The following is a 17077-nucleotide window of genomic DNA, read 5'->3' as shown; positions in this document are numbered from 1 at the left end:
ACTTTTTTTTTTTTTTTTACGTCAGAGCAAGTCGGGATGAAGTCGGACACAAAACTAACCGGCATGCATTGTGTGCCGATGGCCAGTGATCGAATCTGCGCAGGCCTGACTCATCTCAAACGAACCTAATTTCATTGGCCGAGCTGTGTAGTTCCGCCGGTGAATTCCGCGGGGGGGTCAAAGTCTGGGCGGAAACTTTTTTCACCGCACGAAAGTTCCACCCCGGTGTGCAAACTTCCATAAGAACCCATGAAATCAACTTTTATATTTTTCCGCGAGAATAATCCACGCAGATATTCGTCCTCAGTGAGAATGGACACTCTAAATACATTTTAGGATCACCCACCCCCCAAGCTGATGGCACAGTGGATTGTCTTAAGGACAGATTGTCAAGTATGTGATTGGTTGTACAAGGGACTCTTGTGCCTTTTCAAAAAAATTGTGTCAAGGCCATAGATATCCATAGCCTTAAAATTTTTTAATGCACAGATGGCATTCGCTACTTCTGTTTCAGTTATTTGTTCTAAACGGAAAACCAGCTGTGCATAATTTATGGAGCAAGGAGGGTAGTTGGGTGAATTAAAAAGTTGAGTTATTTCATGAACAGAGTCTAGAAAAAAAGGTGTTTAATTCTGTAGCTATGGTTTTTGGATCTGTGACTAATTCAGAATTAATTTTCAGCTCTAATTCTTTATTGTTGTGATTCTGTTCTCTGCCAACCAGCTTGTTGATGTTTTGCTAGATTTTTTTTAACCATTCCCTCTTGCCTCTTCAATAGTATTGATGAAGAAGTTGGCTTTAGCTTGCCTTATATTCGTCATCACTTTGTTTCTCATTGAAGTAAATTTTTGTCGGTCTGTCGTAAGACCTGATTTTAAGGGACGTTTCAACACTTGATCTCTTTCTTTCATAAGTTTTCTACATTCTTCATTAAGCCAGGGCAGTGTGTCCCTGCATTTCTTTTGGCTCCGCTTTTTCTTTCTTTCTTTGATTCAGCATAATGCTAAAAACGAAAGAATCAAGTCTGTGTAAGTCCTCCCTCTTCTCTCTTCTCTAAAAGTTAGCCACTTTTACAACCTGATTCTTAATTCCATTAAACTTAACTGAAGAATAAATATAGTTAGACCATCTACCATTCTTCAAACAACTTGGCTGGCCACATAACCTCTTTCTCTAAAGTAAAGGGTGTGAATTTTATATACTTTATTAATCCCAGAGGGGAATGCTGCTCCATATATAGACAGAGGAACAGAAAGGAGAGGGCAAGAGCAGGGCAAGCAGGGAAACAAGAGAAATTGGAATTATGGATGCAAAAAGCAAATATCGGCTGATGTTAGGGATGGGTCACGATTTTTGAATTTTCGAATAGTCGTTTTATTTTGAAAAATCAATTTTTTAATGCGAGTATTACTATTCGCCGTCTTATTTCCCCCCTTTATTTGACATGCAATTCAGCTCCTAACCGCACGAGGGCAGTCTAGGATTGCTACAGCAGTGTGAGATGGGCTGCCAGCTAGTTTGATGCTCTTCTACAAACAGGAGAAACATGCAGAGACTACTACAGTCATCAAAAAGTTCTGTGTGGAACAACTTCGACAAAATAAACAAAAATGAGGTGCAGTGCAAACTCTGTGAGGCAAAGCTTGCGTATCACAAGTCTACAACAAGTATGCACAGTCATTTGAGAGCGAGGCACGCAGGAGGCAGCAAGGGACCGTACAGCCGGGCGCGACACGTCTGCAGCACGAGTCCCGTAGCAGCGTAGCAACCGGCGGCTCCACCGGCAACAACGAACAACCCCCGTCTGTCGCGCGACAACTCACTATTTTATGCGGCTTTTCTATTTTTGTCGCGCTATGCTCCCCTACGTGACCCTCCAGCAGATAAAAACTACATGAAATAGTGTGCTAAACGAGCACAATGTGTTTTTAATTGAATAAACCATTATCAATGGTGATATGTGATGATTTTTTTTCACGCATTTACCCATGTCTATCCGTGACATTGTGTAAATGTCCGTGGCGGACATTTGAAAGCGAGTAGATGACAAACAGTACAGTAAACTTGTAGATAACTCAAATATACAGTACAGGCCAAAAGTTTGGACACACCTTCTCATTCAATGCGTTTTCTTTATTTTCATGACTATTTACATTGTAGATTCTCACTGAAGGCATCAAAACTATGAATGAACACATGTGAAGTTATGTACTTAACAAAAAAAGGTGAAATAACTGAAAACATGTTTTATATTCTAGTTTCTTCAAAATAGCCACCCTTTGCTCTGATTACTGCTTTGCACACTCTTGGCATTCTCTCCATGAGCTTCAAGAGGTAGTCACCTGAAATGGTTTCCACTTCACAGGTGTGCTTTATCAGGGTTAATTAGTGGAATTTCTTGCTTTATCAATGGGGTTGGGACCATCAGTTGTGTTGTGCAGAAGTCAGGTTAATACACAGCCGACAGTCCTATTGGACAACTGTTAAAATTCATATTATGGCAAGAACCAATCAGCTAACTAAAGAAAAACGAGTGGCCATCATTACTTTAAGAAATGAAGGTCAGTCAGTCCGGAAAATTGCAAAAACTTTAAATGTGTCCCCAAGTGGAGTCGCAAAAACCATCAAGCGCTACAACGAAACTGGCACACACGAGGACCGACCCAGGAAAGGAAGACCAAGAGTCACCTCTGCTTCTGAGGATAAGTTCATCCGAGTCACCAGCCTCAGAAATTGCAAGTTAATAGCAGCTCAGATCAGAGACCAGATGAATGCCACACAGAGTTCTAGCAGCAGACCCATCTCCAGAACAACTGTTAAGAGGAGACTGCGCGAATCAGGCCTTCATGGTCAAACAGCTGCTAGGAAACCACTGCTAAGGAGAGGCAACAAGCAGAAGAGATTTGTTTGGGCCAAGAAACACAAGGAATGGACATTAGACCAGTGGAAATCTGTGCTTTGGTCTGATGAGTCCAAATTTGAGATCTTTGGTTCCAACCGTCGTGTCTTTGTGAGACGCAGAAAAGGTGAACGGATGGATTCCACATGCCTGGTTCCCACTGTGAAGCATGGAGGAGGAGGTGTGATGGTGTGGGGGTGTTTTGCTGGTGACACTGTTGGGGATTTATTCAAAATTGAAGGCACACTGAACCAGCATGGCTACCACAGCATCCTGCAGCGACATGCCATCCCATCCGGTTTGCGTTTAGTTGACGATCATTTATTTTTCAACAGGACAATGACCCCAAACACACCTCCAGGCTGTGTAAGGGCTATTTGACCAAGAAGGAGAGTGATGGAGTGCTGCGGCAGATGACCTGGCCTCCACAGTCACCGGACCTGAACCCAATCGAGATGGTTTGGGGTGAGCTGGACCGCAGAGTGAAGGCAAAGGGGCCAACAAGTGCTAAACACCTCTGGGAACTCCTTCAAGACTGTTGGAAAACCATTTCAGGTGACTACCTCTTGAAGCTCATGGAGAGAATGCCAAGAGTGTGCAAAGCAGTAATCAGAGCAAAGGGTGGCTATTTTGAAGAAACTAGAATATAAAACATGTTTTCAGTTATTTCACCTTTTTTTGTTAAGTACATAACTCCACATGTGTTCATTCATAGTTTTGATGCCTTCAGTGAGAATCTACAATGTAAATAGTCATGAAAATAAAGAAAACGCATTGAATGAGAAGGTGTGTCCAAACTTTTGGCCTGTACTGTATGTAATAACTTAGGTGGAAAATGCTTTAACATTTCATGCAGCCTCTCGGCTCAGCAAACGGTAAACAAGCCCGCTCTACGTGTGGCTTCCGTACACAGTCAGTGGAGCCCAAATGAATACACCGCGATGCTACGCTGACGTGACGCTTACGTTTGCAGCTGGTGGAGCCTGGCCGTAATGATGAATGGATCTCTGTGTGCGTGGCTCCAGGAGGGGATTGGGGGGGGGGTTGGCGATTATTCGAAAAATTGTCGAATAGTTACCATGATTTTCGAATAGTGTTTTTGCTTGTGCTGCCCATCCCTAGCTGATGTTCAGCCAATATTTGCTTTTAGATCGCCGTCAGCCTAAGGGCAAATAAGACGATATTGACCAATGGCAGTGGCCAATGTTTTTCTGTTGTGTCACATCAGTTTTTCACAGGCTAAAGACCAGGGCTGGAGGCCAACAGCCACAAACTGAAATTAATGAGCAGGTACAACAGGAACAAAAAGAGCGTTTGGCAAATGGGCTCTGTGATCTAACTGTTGTGTACATATAGTAAAAGGGCTTCTAAAGCAGTTTTTTATGTTTTTCATGTGAAAGGTATATAACCTTTCACAGGCACAGAAATGGCACAAAAGGGAGAAAAGTAACACCAAAAACAAAATAAAGAACAATATAAAAACATTGGTATCGACTAAATTGTTATTTCTTAACATCGGTATTGGCCCAGAATTTTGCATCCCAAAGTGGAGTTCTTTGAAGTTTAGAAAATAGTCTATCAGGCCATTCAAACAAAGGCAAATACATAATTTCCTAAAGTGCATGGGAGGCATTTTCACTGAAAAAAAAAGTAAGAGGCAAATCTTCCTCTACAGACAGATCCACACACTTCAGCTATTACCAGCGGCCACTTTTCAGGGCTTCCACAATGGAAATGTACCTTTTGAAAATTTTGCATATCCCATGCATCATCATAGCCAGGGTAGTTGCCAGGGAAATCTGATGTATGAACCTGAAAGCAACAAACAATCATCCAATTAGCAAAAGAAAGGACTTGGCTGCAAACACGAAGGCATCTTTGAAAACCACAGAGCTGCGGAAGTGGAAAAAAAAGACATGAAGTGTGTTAGTGTGGTGGATTCATGGTTGCCAACTTTTCAGCTGAGGGATGGGATTAATGATATTATTAGGGATGCATGATAATATCTGCATGTCATCGATATCAGCCAATATCGGCTTTAGAATGAAGAATCAGCCAACATGCTTTTTCTTATTTTACACAATAAATGAATAACGAGCCCTGTTTCCACCAAACACTTTCAGTGTAATACTTTTGAAACCAAAAGTAACCCTTCAGACATGGTACCTAGACCCTATGTCTGTTTGGCATTTCCACCACAAACTACTCTTAAAGGGATAGTGCACCCAAAAAAACAAATTCAGCCATTATCTACTCACCCTCATGCTGAGGAAGGCTCTGGTGAAGTTTTAGAGTCCTCACATCCCTTGCGAAGATCGCCAGGGGGAGCGACTAGCACACCTAATGGCTGATGGCGCCCCAGACTAACGTCCAAGAACACAAAACTGAAACCACAAAATATCTCCAACATGCTCATCCATAGTGATCCAAGTGTCCCGAAGCCCCGACATAAAGAGTTGTTTCGAAAAACGTCATATGAACTCTGTTTTTAGCCTCACTGTAGCCTGTAGCTGACTGCTTCTCTGTGCTCTGCGCTCACGTGTGTGCTGTTGTGCGAGACTAGCGAAAGCATGAGCTTTGCTTATTACCCGTGTTTACATCACGTGAAACATGCACCGCAGGGGGAGACAATGGTAACCACAGTAGCTAAAAGATAATTTGCACTACAGTCTTTTAGCAAAGGACAGTCCAACATGTCTGAAGACTTTGAAATTGAGGAGGAACAGCTTTGTTGAGCCGTATTTGTTTGAGCCCGAGTATACGGACACGGAACTCAGGCTACTGGATGAAGCAGCCGCCGCAGCTCATGAGCCTAACCCTCAGCCAGCTGCAGAATACCGGAGTCAAGCACTGGAAACCTGGTGGTGTAGTTGTTTCAAATGCAAAGCAATGCCAACGGATGAGTAAAGTCTTTGCTGCCCAGACTGGGAATTGGCAATGCCTGCACTTGAGAATCTGGACATCAGTACTGACGACACTGCTGCTCTTCAGAGACCATGCATCACCGATCACCCTGAGCACACACGTGAGCGCGGAGCACAGAGAAGCAGTCAGAGCTACAGGCTACAGTGAGGCTAAAAACGTTCAAATGAGTTCAAATGATGTTTTTCGAAACAACTTTTTATGTCGGGACTTCAGGACACTTGGATCACTACGGATGAGCATGTTGGAGATATTTTGTGGTTTCAATTTTGTGTTACTGGACGTTAGTCTGGGGCGCCGTCAGCCATTAGGTGATCTCCGCAAGAGATGTGAGGACTCTAAAACTTCACCAGAGTCTTCCTCAGCATGAGGGTGAGTAGATAATGGCTGAATTTTCATTTTTGGGTGCACTATCCCTTTAAATGTGGGCGGGTTTATTGTCACTCACTCCTCCTTCAAGCACTCACTGTATTTCCTCCCTTATCAGTCTGCACGTCATTTATCGTCCACAGAACATGGTTGCACATCGACATTTTCAGAACAAAATAGAACAGGCTTCAGTGAGAGTCTTCCTTGATGAGATATTTAAAAATAGCAGGTTTGCGCATTTAGTCCTTCTCAGGCAAGCGCAGGGGTTTAGTGTTGCGAGAGCCCACAGGAACGATGCTCTGTGACACGCTTTTTTTTTTCTCTGAGTGAGGATTGGGATATATGCAGTTCACATAATCCAGTCGAAAATAATACAGATTTTTAAACGCTTGAAGATCCACTCATTGCTCAAAGTGCATGACATCCAAGAGAGACAATAATTGAAATTGAAAATAATGATTGAACTTTGTCCTCCAAACTGCTCCTTCTCCTGTGCCTGCGGACCTCGGGCCGTGGATGGAGGCTAGACATAGTCCACAGAGACTTTTTTACAACCCGCAAGTTGAGCACTGGTTCTTTTTCGTCATTTGAAGCTCTGACATCCAAAGTTGGTTGCTCCAACTATTTATCTGCTGTGTTATCTATCGCCCCCCAGGCATAAATGGTGCTTTTTGGTCTGATTTTAGCGAGTTTTTATCATCCATCATTCATTACGAAAGAATCCTCCTGGCTGGTGACTTTAATATACACATAAATGATAACATTAACAGCTTCGCTGCAAACTTTTTAGGGATTACAGAGTCATTTAACCTGAACCAGCATATATCTGGCCCCACACACATCAAGGGAAACACTCTGGTTCTGGTTTTCAGTCTTGGGTTAAATGTCATGGATGTTAGCATTGAAGATTTGCCAGTAACTGACCAAAAAAGTGTTTTATTCAACATATCATTCGATGCTGACCTCACTCCAGGGAAGCAAGTAAAAAATTCACCCATCCTTAACAGTCTCTCAGCAGAAAAATTTTCTGCCACATTTGACTGCAGTACAGCCCATGCTCCGTCACCTCATGCTGATGCAGAGTCTCTAGTTCATGTTCTCAACTCCCGCTGCTCTACAATTTTAGATGAAATAGCCCCGATAGTTACTCGTGTAAATAACCAGATCTGCAGCCACAAACGCAAATGTCGAAAAATAAAACAGCTTTGGAAATCCACCAAACTCCAGGTCCACCGTCTCTATCTCAAAGATCTATTAACAGAGCTCAGTGTACTGATTAAGAATGCAAGGGCTGCTTATTTTGCAAACCTGATCACATCCAGCAGGCGAAACCCCAGAGTCTTATTCCAGACTAAAAACAACATCATCAGTCCTCTACTCCCTTCAGTCCCTGTTTCCTCCAATCAGGATTGTAACCATTTTCTGTCCTTTTTTTGTGAACAAGGTTGCTGATGTCAGGGCTAGTATCACCGCCTCCAATGCCTCCCCTCCAACCTGTCCACCCAGGCAGGTTTCTCTAAGCAGTTTCTCCTCTGTCTCTCTGCAGGATTTGACTGAGCTAATAGGCGCCATGAAATCCTCCTCCAGTCCACTAGACATCTTACCAACATCCTTGCTGAAAAAAGTTTTAGCTTGGTCTCCATCATTAACACCTCCCTGGAATCAGGCTGTGTTCCTTCATTTTTCAAACAGGCTACTGTGCAGCCATTGCTCAAAAAGCCAAGCCTAGACCCCTCCATACCCAAAAATTACAGACCCATCTCCAAACTGCCGTTTATATCTAAAATCCTTGAGAAAGTAGTAGCAAACCAACTTACCTCCTTCCTGACCATCCAAGGTATGTTAGATAATTTCCAGTCTGGCTTCCCGCAGCAGCACTCTACAGAAACAGCCTTTCTCAGAGTGTCTAATGATATCATGATGGCTGCTGATGCAGGCAAATGCTCCATACTGGTACTATTAGACCTAAGTGCAGCATTTGATACCGTAGACCACCATATCATGCTAGACAGGCTCAGTAAGTGGGTGGGTGTCTCTGGGAGTGCTTTGAAGTGGTTTCGCCTCCTACCTCAGTGAGAGAAGTTTCTCAGTAGCTGTTGGCCCTTTTGTGTCTGACCCTGCTTTCCTGTCATGTGGCCTGCCTCAGGGTTGTGTTCTGGCTCCTTTACTGTTCTCTCTGTATATGCTTCCCCTTGGCCATATCATCAGTAATTTCAAAGGCGTTTCCTATCACTGTTATGCAGATGACATTCAACTATACCTGTCATTTAAACTGGATAACTTTAAAGAAATCAACTCACTCCATGAATGTCTGTCTGCTATCAAGAACTGGCTGGCCAACAACTTCCTCCAACTAAATGCAGACAAGACCAAGGTTCTGATCACTGCGGATGACTCAACGGTCTCGAAGGTGATCGACCACATTGGGTCACTATCACAAAACATCAGATCTAACCTAAGGAACCTTGGAGTCATTTTTGACCAAAACATACTGTTTGACAAATATGTCAATTCCCCGTCCCACTCATGCTTCTTCCACCTCAAAAACCTTGCAAAACTGAGGTCCGTCATCTCACACTCAGAATTGGAAATGGCTATCCATGCATTTATTTCATCCCAGCTTGATTATTGCAATTCACTGTTCACCTGTCTCAGTAAATCATCGCTGGACCGTCTACAACTTGTCCAAAATGCCGCTGCCAGATTACCCACTCGGTCACACAAGTCCTGCCATATCACCTCCATCCTAGCATCCCTGCACTGGCTTCCTGTTCATTTCAGATCCCGGTCCTAACTTACAGAGCTCTCCACAATACAGCCCGTTTACATCTGCGTGCTCCTCAAACCCTACATCCCCAGCCGGTCACTTAGGTCTTCTGACCAGATGCTCCTGGTCGTGCCACGATCAAGACTAAAAACCCGTGGTGACTGAGCCTTCCAAACCATGGCCCCAAAGCTCTGGAACTCCCTGCCCCTATATCTGAGATCCTCACTCTCTGTCCAGATTTTTAAGGTGCAATTAAAGACACACCTTTTCAGGCAGGCTTTTGGACATCTGTAAACAAGTATGTAGTATGTTGTAAATAGATTGCTGTTTATGTTGCTCTGTGTTGTATTGCACTGTTTTATGTTTTTATATTTTGTATTTTTTTTTATTGTGAAGCACTTTGTGACCTCAGAGCTGTGAAAGGTGCTATATAAACAAAGATTTACTTACTTACTTACTTACAATAAAAACCAATGGAATGGTCAAAGTTGTCATATTATAATTTAAGGTGTGCTGATGGATTCATGTTGTCAACTCTAGGGCTGTAGTCAACCAAAGAAAATCTTGGTCGACTGAAGTCGTACATAATCTACAACTAACTGATTAGTTGCGGGAAGAAAAAAAAATCTGCACGTTATTTATACTCCTGAGGTGGTGTGTCTGTGTTTCTCTGCAGTTACACCTCCAAAATGCTAGTCAGTGGTGGAGGAATCTGTTAAGTGCTGTAAAGTTTAGTAATTAAATGCGGCTTAATAGAGACAATTTCAAACACAAGTACACAAATTGGCTTAACTATAAATTGCAGCATTGACAGACAAACACTTGTCTTTATCTGGACACATTTCCCCCGTCAATACAACATGCTGATGTAATTAGCACAAATCTATGGCATTTTACATTGTAGAAATTAGCCTAGCAGCTAGCGATCTTTTCATTCCTTCTCTTCTCATATAAAACCAGGGACAACAAAGGTAAGGGCACTCAATTTGGCTCCATTACAACTCACAACATACACCATCAAAACAACTGTCACACTAAACATACTTTCCAAACAAATACAACATGCTGACGTTATTAGCACCAGCCTATGGCATTTTACATTGTATAAATTAGCCTAGCAATGAGCAGCAATTTACTCTGTTCATATGAAGCCAGGATAAATCCCTATAGGACATATCACACACAAGACTTAAAATGCTATTTTAGTGGAGGCTTTACTGTCTTCACAATTTATTGTTTCTTATCCGTGAAATACAAGCACAAGCTTCGTTTCCACTGAGGGAAAAGGTGTCAGTATACACTGAGACTAGTGTTGTGTTGTTCGCCAACGAATCGTTCAAAAGAACGAATCTATTGAGTGAACGTACTGAACTGAACCACTTCCAGAACTGATTCGTTCATTTCTCAGTTCAGTTGAGGTCAGCAGCGAGCATGCAGGCCGGGAGTGGAACTACCCATTCGGTCTGTGCGTACGATGAATCACTCGCGAGTCGCGAGGCAGCCAGGGTGGGACTGCCTACCGTGTGACAAAAAAACAAATCATGAACAAATGCTGAATGGTGAATGAATCTCTCTGGGAACGACGCAACCCTGACCCCTGTGTGATTCAAATCATTTCTTCTCAGCGATACACTTTCTTAGGGACCGTTTTCTCCAAGCTAACAGCTAATGTAGCCAGGAGTCAAGCCACATGAACATAATCACACACCTCCCCATTGTTTTAACAGACTTAGTTTCCAGATAAACAAACTTAAAACATTAGGCTGGCCAGTAATGAGACTCACCAGTGCAGGGCTGACACAGCAGCAGCTCAGCCGTGTATCAGTTCAGTGAGTCGGACAACGCACTACACAGTCAGGGCTCCTCCCGCCAAGCACTGAACAACTTGGTGAACAAATCTCTTGAATGAATTTTTTTAATGAACTGATTCTAGTGATTCAGTAAGATCTAAAGAACTACTTTGCCCATCGCTGACAGAAACAGACAGGAGGTCTGCGTCACTGCGACGCTAAACGTTATGGTGGGCAAGTACAACGTTGTGTAAACAACGGGGATGTTTTGAAAACTCCCCCATTTACACAGGTAACTTAGCCTGTCCCTCCCACCGCAGGAAATAATAGATTAATCCTGGAAAGCCATTGATGTAGCACTTTTCTCCTTATGAAAGTAACACGGGGATTATTCGACCAATGAGAATTTGGTCGGACGAGAGCATATCGCCCAGGAGACTACAGCCCTAGTCAACTCATACACTTGAGATGTAACGACATATTTGGATTTCATGTCACAACTCAAATGGGACCAAAAGATTATATTTCTCTCTTCATTCACTGCCATTCATATTTTTTCCGATCTAAGGTCCCATGAGCTTCACGAAAGGGGCGTGACTTCGGCACTCTATAGAAACACAGAGTTAGCTCCTGCCATAGACAACTGTGGGACAACAACACCCCAGCCTTTTTAATATTTCCTCTAGGGACGTTACCACACAGAGTAAAAGGGGAAAATTATGGGGTGAAACAGCAGAGGCACTTTGTCAACCCGCTGAGTACTGCCATTAGCGTAAAGCATCAATCATAATGGAGACTGACATAAAGTAAGAAATTTAAAAAATAGTGTCTTTTACTTTCCACAGTTGCAGAGGCTACCAGCTTCATTTGAAACAGACTACATTATAGACGGTCCGTTATTTATTAATCCCTCCCATCCCGTGTCTTTATATTTTTCAGGGCTGTACGTTAACTTTTTCAGCCCATAGCACTTGTGCTACAGAGGGTGATAATTTTGTAGCACAGGCCACAAAGTCTGTAGCACCTGTCACGATAACAAATTTTGCTGGGCGATTAAATGCGTCAGAAATTATTGCGATAAGCGATAATATTGCGTAATATTGTGCTTTAAGAATGATTAATGATGCAAGTACATCCTTTTAAAGAGAAATAAACATTTATTTAACAAGAATATTTATGAATGCAAAAAAGAAACTTTAAATATCCGAAATAACATACCCAAATAAATAGATAAAGACCTTATGAAAAAATAGACTGTCTCACTGTCTCACTTTCTCACTCTCAGGTGTGCAGTTACATTGGTCATATTCGCTCTTTTTGCTGAGATGGTTTTAGAACAAACCCGGCACACCGGCTCGTCTAAATTACTGGGCTCCCCTCTGTGGTTTAAATCCAAAATACTCCCACACAGGGGCCATGGCATTTAGCCTGGTTCCAGACCATAGACCCCGCCCACTCAACTGAGTAGGCTTGCATTACTGGTCTGGCATACTTAAATGAATTTGCGATTTATCTTGTCCAAACGATGGACGGACCAATGAACGCCGGGGGTCTAGCGATTAGCCAGTCAGCGCCACGCTGATGTCAAGCTGTACGCCGGTGGGTAACTGATGAGGATAGCAACAATGGCGACCGCTACAGATCCTATAGACCACATAAACGACGCTATCGAGGTATTTTGCCACTACTCGTGTTAATGGAGGACCAAATTAAGGAAGCTGCTAAACGGGATTTAACGGCGATGCAGCTGGGCGTGCACGACGACGGAGACATTTTAAACGGGCAATGCTCGCTTGTTTTCGGCACCCCCGAGGCATGGATACTAATGATGTCAGATTCTGGGTGAGTCGTTGATCTCTACTGATTGGTTAGGGAAAAATCAAATTCCCTCCCCCTTGTAAATCGCCTTCAATGGAAGCCATGTCAGACTGAAGGTTCTGGGAGCTTCAGTCTGACACTCAGGCTACATGGCATTTGGTTTAGGAACAAGTTCCCTGTCTTTCTCTTACACTAAACTCTCTGTTTTTTTTCCTCTCCACCTCGTCTCCCCCTCACGAAGATCGCACTGTGTCTGTGTGTGTAGCCCATAGCTCCGCCTCCCCCACAGAGACAAAGACACTCGGTGACAAGAGCTTTCCCTCTGTTCATTACACTAATGAACCAATTCACCTGGCTGCCAGACGATGCACAGCAGTGAACGCTCTTGTCGTCGAGTTAAAAAAACGAGAAAAAAAAAAACAGACCACACACACACACACACACACACACACACACATATACACACAAGCAGCTTCCAAGCAGTCTGTCGCACGTGTACTACTAGGCAAATAAATTCATCGCACAAACATTTTTTTCCATCGCATGTGCGATATGTTGCACTGTACAGCCCTGTTTTTACTTTTTAGCCGCTCATAAAAGTTAATGCATCATGCCATCATTTCAAGCTCAACACTTCCTGAATTTGTTTCAAATTAAAAGCCCCTTATAACCTCGGGTGAGAGAATCCCTCAGTTTTCTAAATAGGCTTTTATTGTGAAACATTTGTAGGAACTTGTTGTGGAGGATTCAGTAACCTGAATGTTTGTGGTACAGTACTTGTGGTACAGTACTTCAAATGTAGCTCCTGCCATCTGCTGGCACTTTTTATGTTACTACAATAATATTACGGCTGGCACATGAACAGGCACAGTGACTGAAATAATAGTAAAAGTAATAAAAAATAGGACAAGAATAACCCGATGACATCACACATGTCGTGAAAGACGACCGAGGATATTTGGTGTGTACTAGTGCTGCACAATTAATCTAATCACAATCACAATGTCAGGCTGTGCGATTACATAACCGCATAAAAGGCTGCGATTTGCGATTTAATGTAAATAAATGTTAACGTGTGTGCCTGTGAATGTGACTACCTCTGCTGTTGTGTGTGGAGTTTGTTGACATTACGCCCACAAGCTATCCTGGTGTGGGCAGCACGTATGGTCAGGTGACCACCCGGCATGCAGCAGTGACCAACATAGACTGTAAAGAAGAACATGAGCACGACCATGAACAGGCTGAGTCGGTGGCGAAAAAGACGTGCTGTGTAAAAGTTAAAGTCGCCACGTCCCACGGCAACACGACCAATCTATATCAGCACTTGAGACAGCACAGAGAAAAGTAGGAGGAATTCATGCGAGAGAAAGCCAAGCCGTGTAACGTTAAAGACAATGAGACAACTGAAAGCCGCCAGAGCCTCATAAAACAACATCCCAGCACAGTTACGCATACTTTTGTAAGTGTCACTGGGAAATCATGGACTCCATAACAAACTATATAATAACAAATGAAAAACTGAGCAATTTTGCTCGGTTTCAGCCCACTTGACATGCTACTGTGTTGTGCTATGGCGTGCTGGAATTTGTCATTTACATGACAATGCCTGAATGCAACACAGGCTCGATCCGTTGTAGGCCAAACACTGCAAACTACACATGCGTGCCTGTGTCTGAGGGACTGATGCTGCTTTTCCAGGCAATGAGCAGTATCACCGTGAGTTTTTCAACGTGCGGTAATCAAACACGGTTTTAATGATCATTAAAATTTGAAACGGTAATACTAACCGTCGGGAATTTTACCACGGTTTATCATTTTATCGGTAATCATTACAGTCCTATCATACACTGAGTAACATTACAAGTAAATCTTCCACCTTAAAAGTTGCCCGTAGTCAGTCCAGTGAATTAAGTTATCTTTTTCTCAGTCTACTACGAGAGGCAGCAAAACATCCTTTCATTTTATAGTTATAGTTTACTAATGTATGTAAAACTCGGAAAACTATGTACAATACTGCTTGGTGGAAACTGGGCATTACACATTGAAAAGCATTATATTTCATGCCTCCATCTGCTGGTGGGCCATCAGGGTAACAGTATGCATGCATAATATGGTGTTAATTCCACTACAGAAGACACTTGATAATCACTAAAATTAGCTGTGGGGAAAGAGTGGATACATTGATAGTGGTATCGGTTCTCGGTTAAATGAGTTGATGTATACTGGCATATTGGCTAACTGCGAAAAATCCATTATCGTGCATCCTTGGACATCATTCATAAATTCAAACTGTAGTCAAATTGTTGACAGTGGGGTTGTTTTTCTAATGCTGATTTATCAGTCAAATCTTTGATAAACTCAGATCCACTGTGTGTGCTCTCCTTGGTATGAAGTGATGTTGATGCTGTTTGGCAGATGATGTGGATTACTGTCCATGTCTGTGACATTTCTCAGTGGTAAACCAGTAGGCTATTAAAGGCAAGTAAGAGAGGGCTGGCTGACGTAATGATGGGTGTTTTATGAATATTCCGTGAGTAGCAGACAGATCTCTGTCCTGTTATCGCGTGTTAAATTTTTCATTACAATATCAAAACATAACCATGATACTGTAATGAAAAATTGAATGAAGAAGCGTTCGTGAGGACAGCTACGTGTTCTTTTCCTGGTTGAAAACAGCTGCTGTCACCACGACGGGGTCATCCCTATGTTTCCAGGGTTCTATGTTCCCCACTTACCACCCAAAAAGGTTCTATGTTTCCCGGGTTCTATGTTCCCTGCTCAACCAAAAAGGGTTCTATGTTTCCTGCTTGGTTGAGCGGGGAACATAGAACCCAGGAAACATAGAACCTTTTTTGTGTAAGTGGGGAACATAGAACCTTTTTTGCAGGATTAAGTGAGGAACATAGAACCCGGGAAACATAGATACGATTCCTATCCAGATTCCTATCATACAGCCTATTGCTTTATTATACAGATATCGTAGGAGAGGAATAATCCAATCACTGCTCAGTGACCACAAAATAATTTGTTATTATTATTATGTGATAAATTAATACCAATAGTCATACTGCCAATACAACTATGTAAAATCACAGGTTATTGTATTGAAGTGATATTAGAAACCACATGCTGGAACTAAGTTAGTTCAGCAGTGCAGTATTTTATGCTCGCTTTAAGTTATTCAACTATAAAATGAGACTGAGAAGGCAAAACACAGTGGACAGATATTATTCATTCCTATGCCACGACAGTGTCATAAAGACATTGAAATGGCTTCAGGTATACTTTGATAGTCTGACGTTATCTAAACCTACCGTTATCTGTTGAGCTCTTTACATACACATGCGGCTCAGTGCAGCAGCTCAGAGGACACTGACCGCTGCAGCTGGCGGATGATGGTGCTGTTAAACCATTTTAAAGAACCAACTTACATTTTTTACTCCAAATTCACCCAGTATTACTCGGTTGCGGATTTCTTCCACGTTCTTTATGGTCGCGGCCATTTTGCCATGTAGTCTTCTTCTTCTTCTTCTTCTTCCTCTTCTTCTTCTTCTTCTTCTTCTTCTTCTTTTTCTGCTTCTTCTTCTCTGGGGTTTAATGGCAGCTTGCATCCTTAGCATTGCATTACCGCCATCTTCTGGAGTTATTTGACTCATCCAGTGCCTCATATTCTCCATATCAGTCCAGTTCTTTTTAGAAAGCATATCAGACACTTTCTGCCTTTCCCAGTCTCACCACACGCCAGTATGTCCTTTAAACTTGATCATGTGAGTCCTTCTCTCCTCATCTCCTCTCCAGCATTTCCTTCAGTTCCTCTCTGTATTTGTTGCAGTTAGTAATCACATGTTCCACTGTTTCTGGTGTCTAACAATAGTGACATATCGGGAATGTGAAGTGTCCCATTCAAGTTGCTATGTCCAATTCTAAGTCTTGTCAGCACTGTCTCCTCTCTCCTGTTTCCTCCCCTGCTTCTCCCAGTGCCCACTCTCTTCTGTAGTGCGTATAGATGTCTCCCTCACCTCCTGCTTCCAGTGCCATTTTTCATTAGTTTTCTTCCATACTATACTCTTTCCTTCCAGTTTTGATAACTTGATCATGATATCTATATTTTCTTTTTTAACTGCTTGCTTGGCTATAAAATCAACTTTCTCATTACCCACAATGTCCATATGTGCTGGAACCCAAATAAATTTGACTACTATACCTTGTTTTATTATTCTTGAATGCATTTTCAATATTTCATACAATATGTCGTCGATTTGTGGAAGTACCTCGCTTTAAACTACACAAAGCAGATGCTGAGTCACTACATTTGCCCTGCAGTCCGTTTTGCTCTTCATCTTTGAGTTTAAGAATAAGAATAACTTTATTCATCCCCACGGGGAATTTCAATTATCTGTCAGCTCATCTATTATATGTCAAAGAATTATAAAGCCTGATGGCTGTTGGTATATAAGATCTTCTGTATCTCTCTGTCTTGCATCAAAGAGAGCCGTCCACCACAGTTTTTTC

The 17077-nt window shown here is 42.4% G+C and overlaps 1 protein-coding gene across 3 annotated transcripts in view; it reads right to left on the bottom strand.

The window, feature by feature from the left end:
* polr1c (RNA polymerase I and III subunit C) overlaps nucleotides 1-16143 on the bottom strand; it is a 53583-nt gene extending 37440 nt beyond the window's left edge. Inside the window, exons 1-2 of one of the 3 annotated variants that reach the window (XM_049601242.1) lie at nucleotides 15997-16143; nucleotides 4640-4711 (exon numbers count right to left, since the gene is read on the bottom strand). In XM_049601242.1, coding sequence (XP_049457199.1) covers nucleotides 4640-4711; nucleotides 15997-16068 — 144 coding nt within the window. In that variant the 5' untranslated portion in view covers nucleotides 16069-16143. Of the gene's footprint in view, nucleotides 1-4639; nucleotides 4712-15879 lie in introns of all 3 variants that reach the window. The other 2 variants (XM_049601245.1, XM_049601243.1) reach the window with 2 other exon arrangements.
* Nucleotides 16144-17077: the final 934 nt, after the last annotated feature.

Source organism: Epinephelus fuscoguttatus, linkage group LG16 (genome assembly GCF_011397635.1).
Source record: "Epinephelus fuscoguttatus linkage group LG16, E.fuscoguttatus.final_Chr_v1".
NCBI classification, from domain to species: domain Eukaryota; kingdom Metazoa; phylum Chordata; class Actinopteri; order Perciformes; family Serranidae; genus Epinephelus; species Epinephelus fuscoguttatus.
The sequence above is the reverse complement of the archived record's forward strand: the minus strand, read 5'-3'. Positions and strand labels throughout refer to the sequence as shown.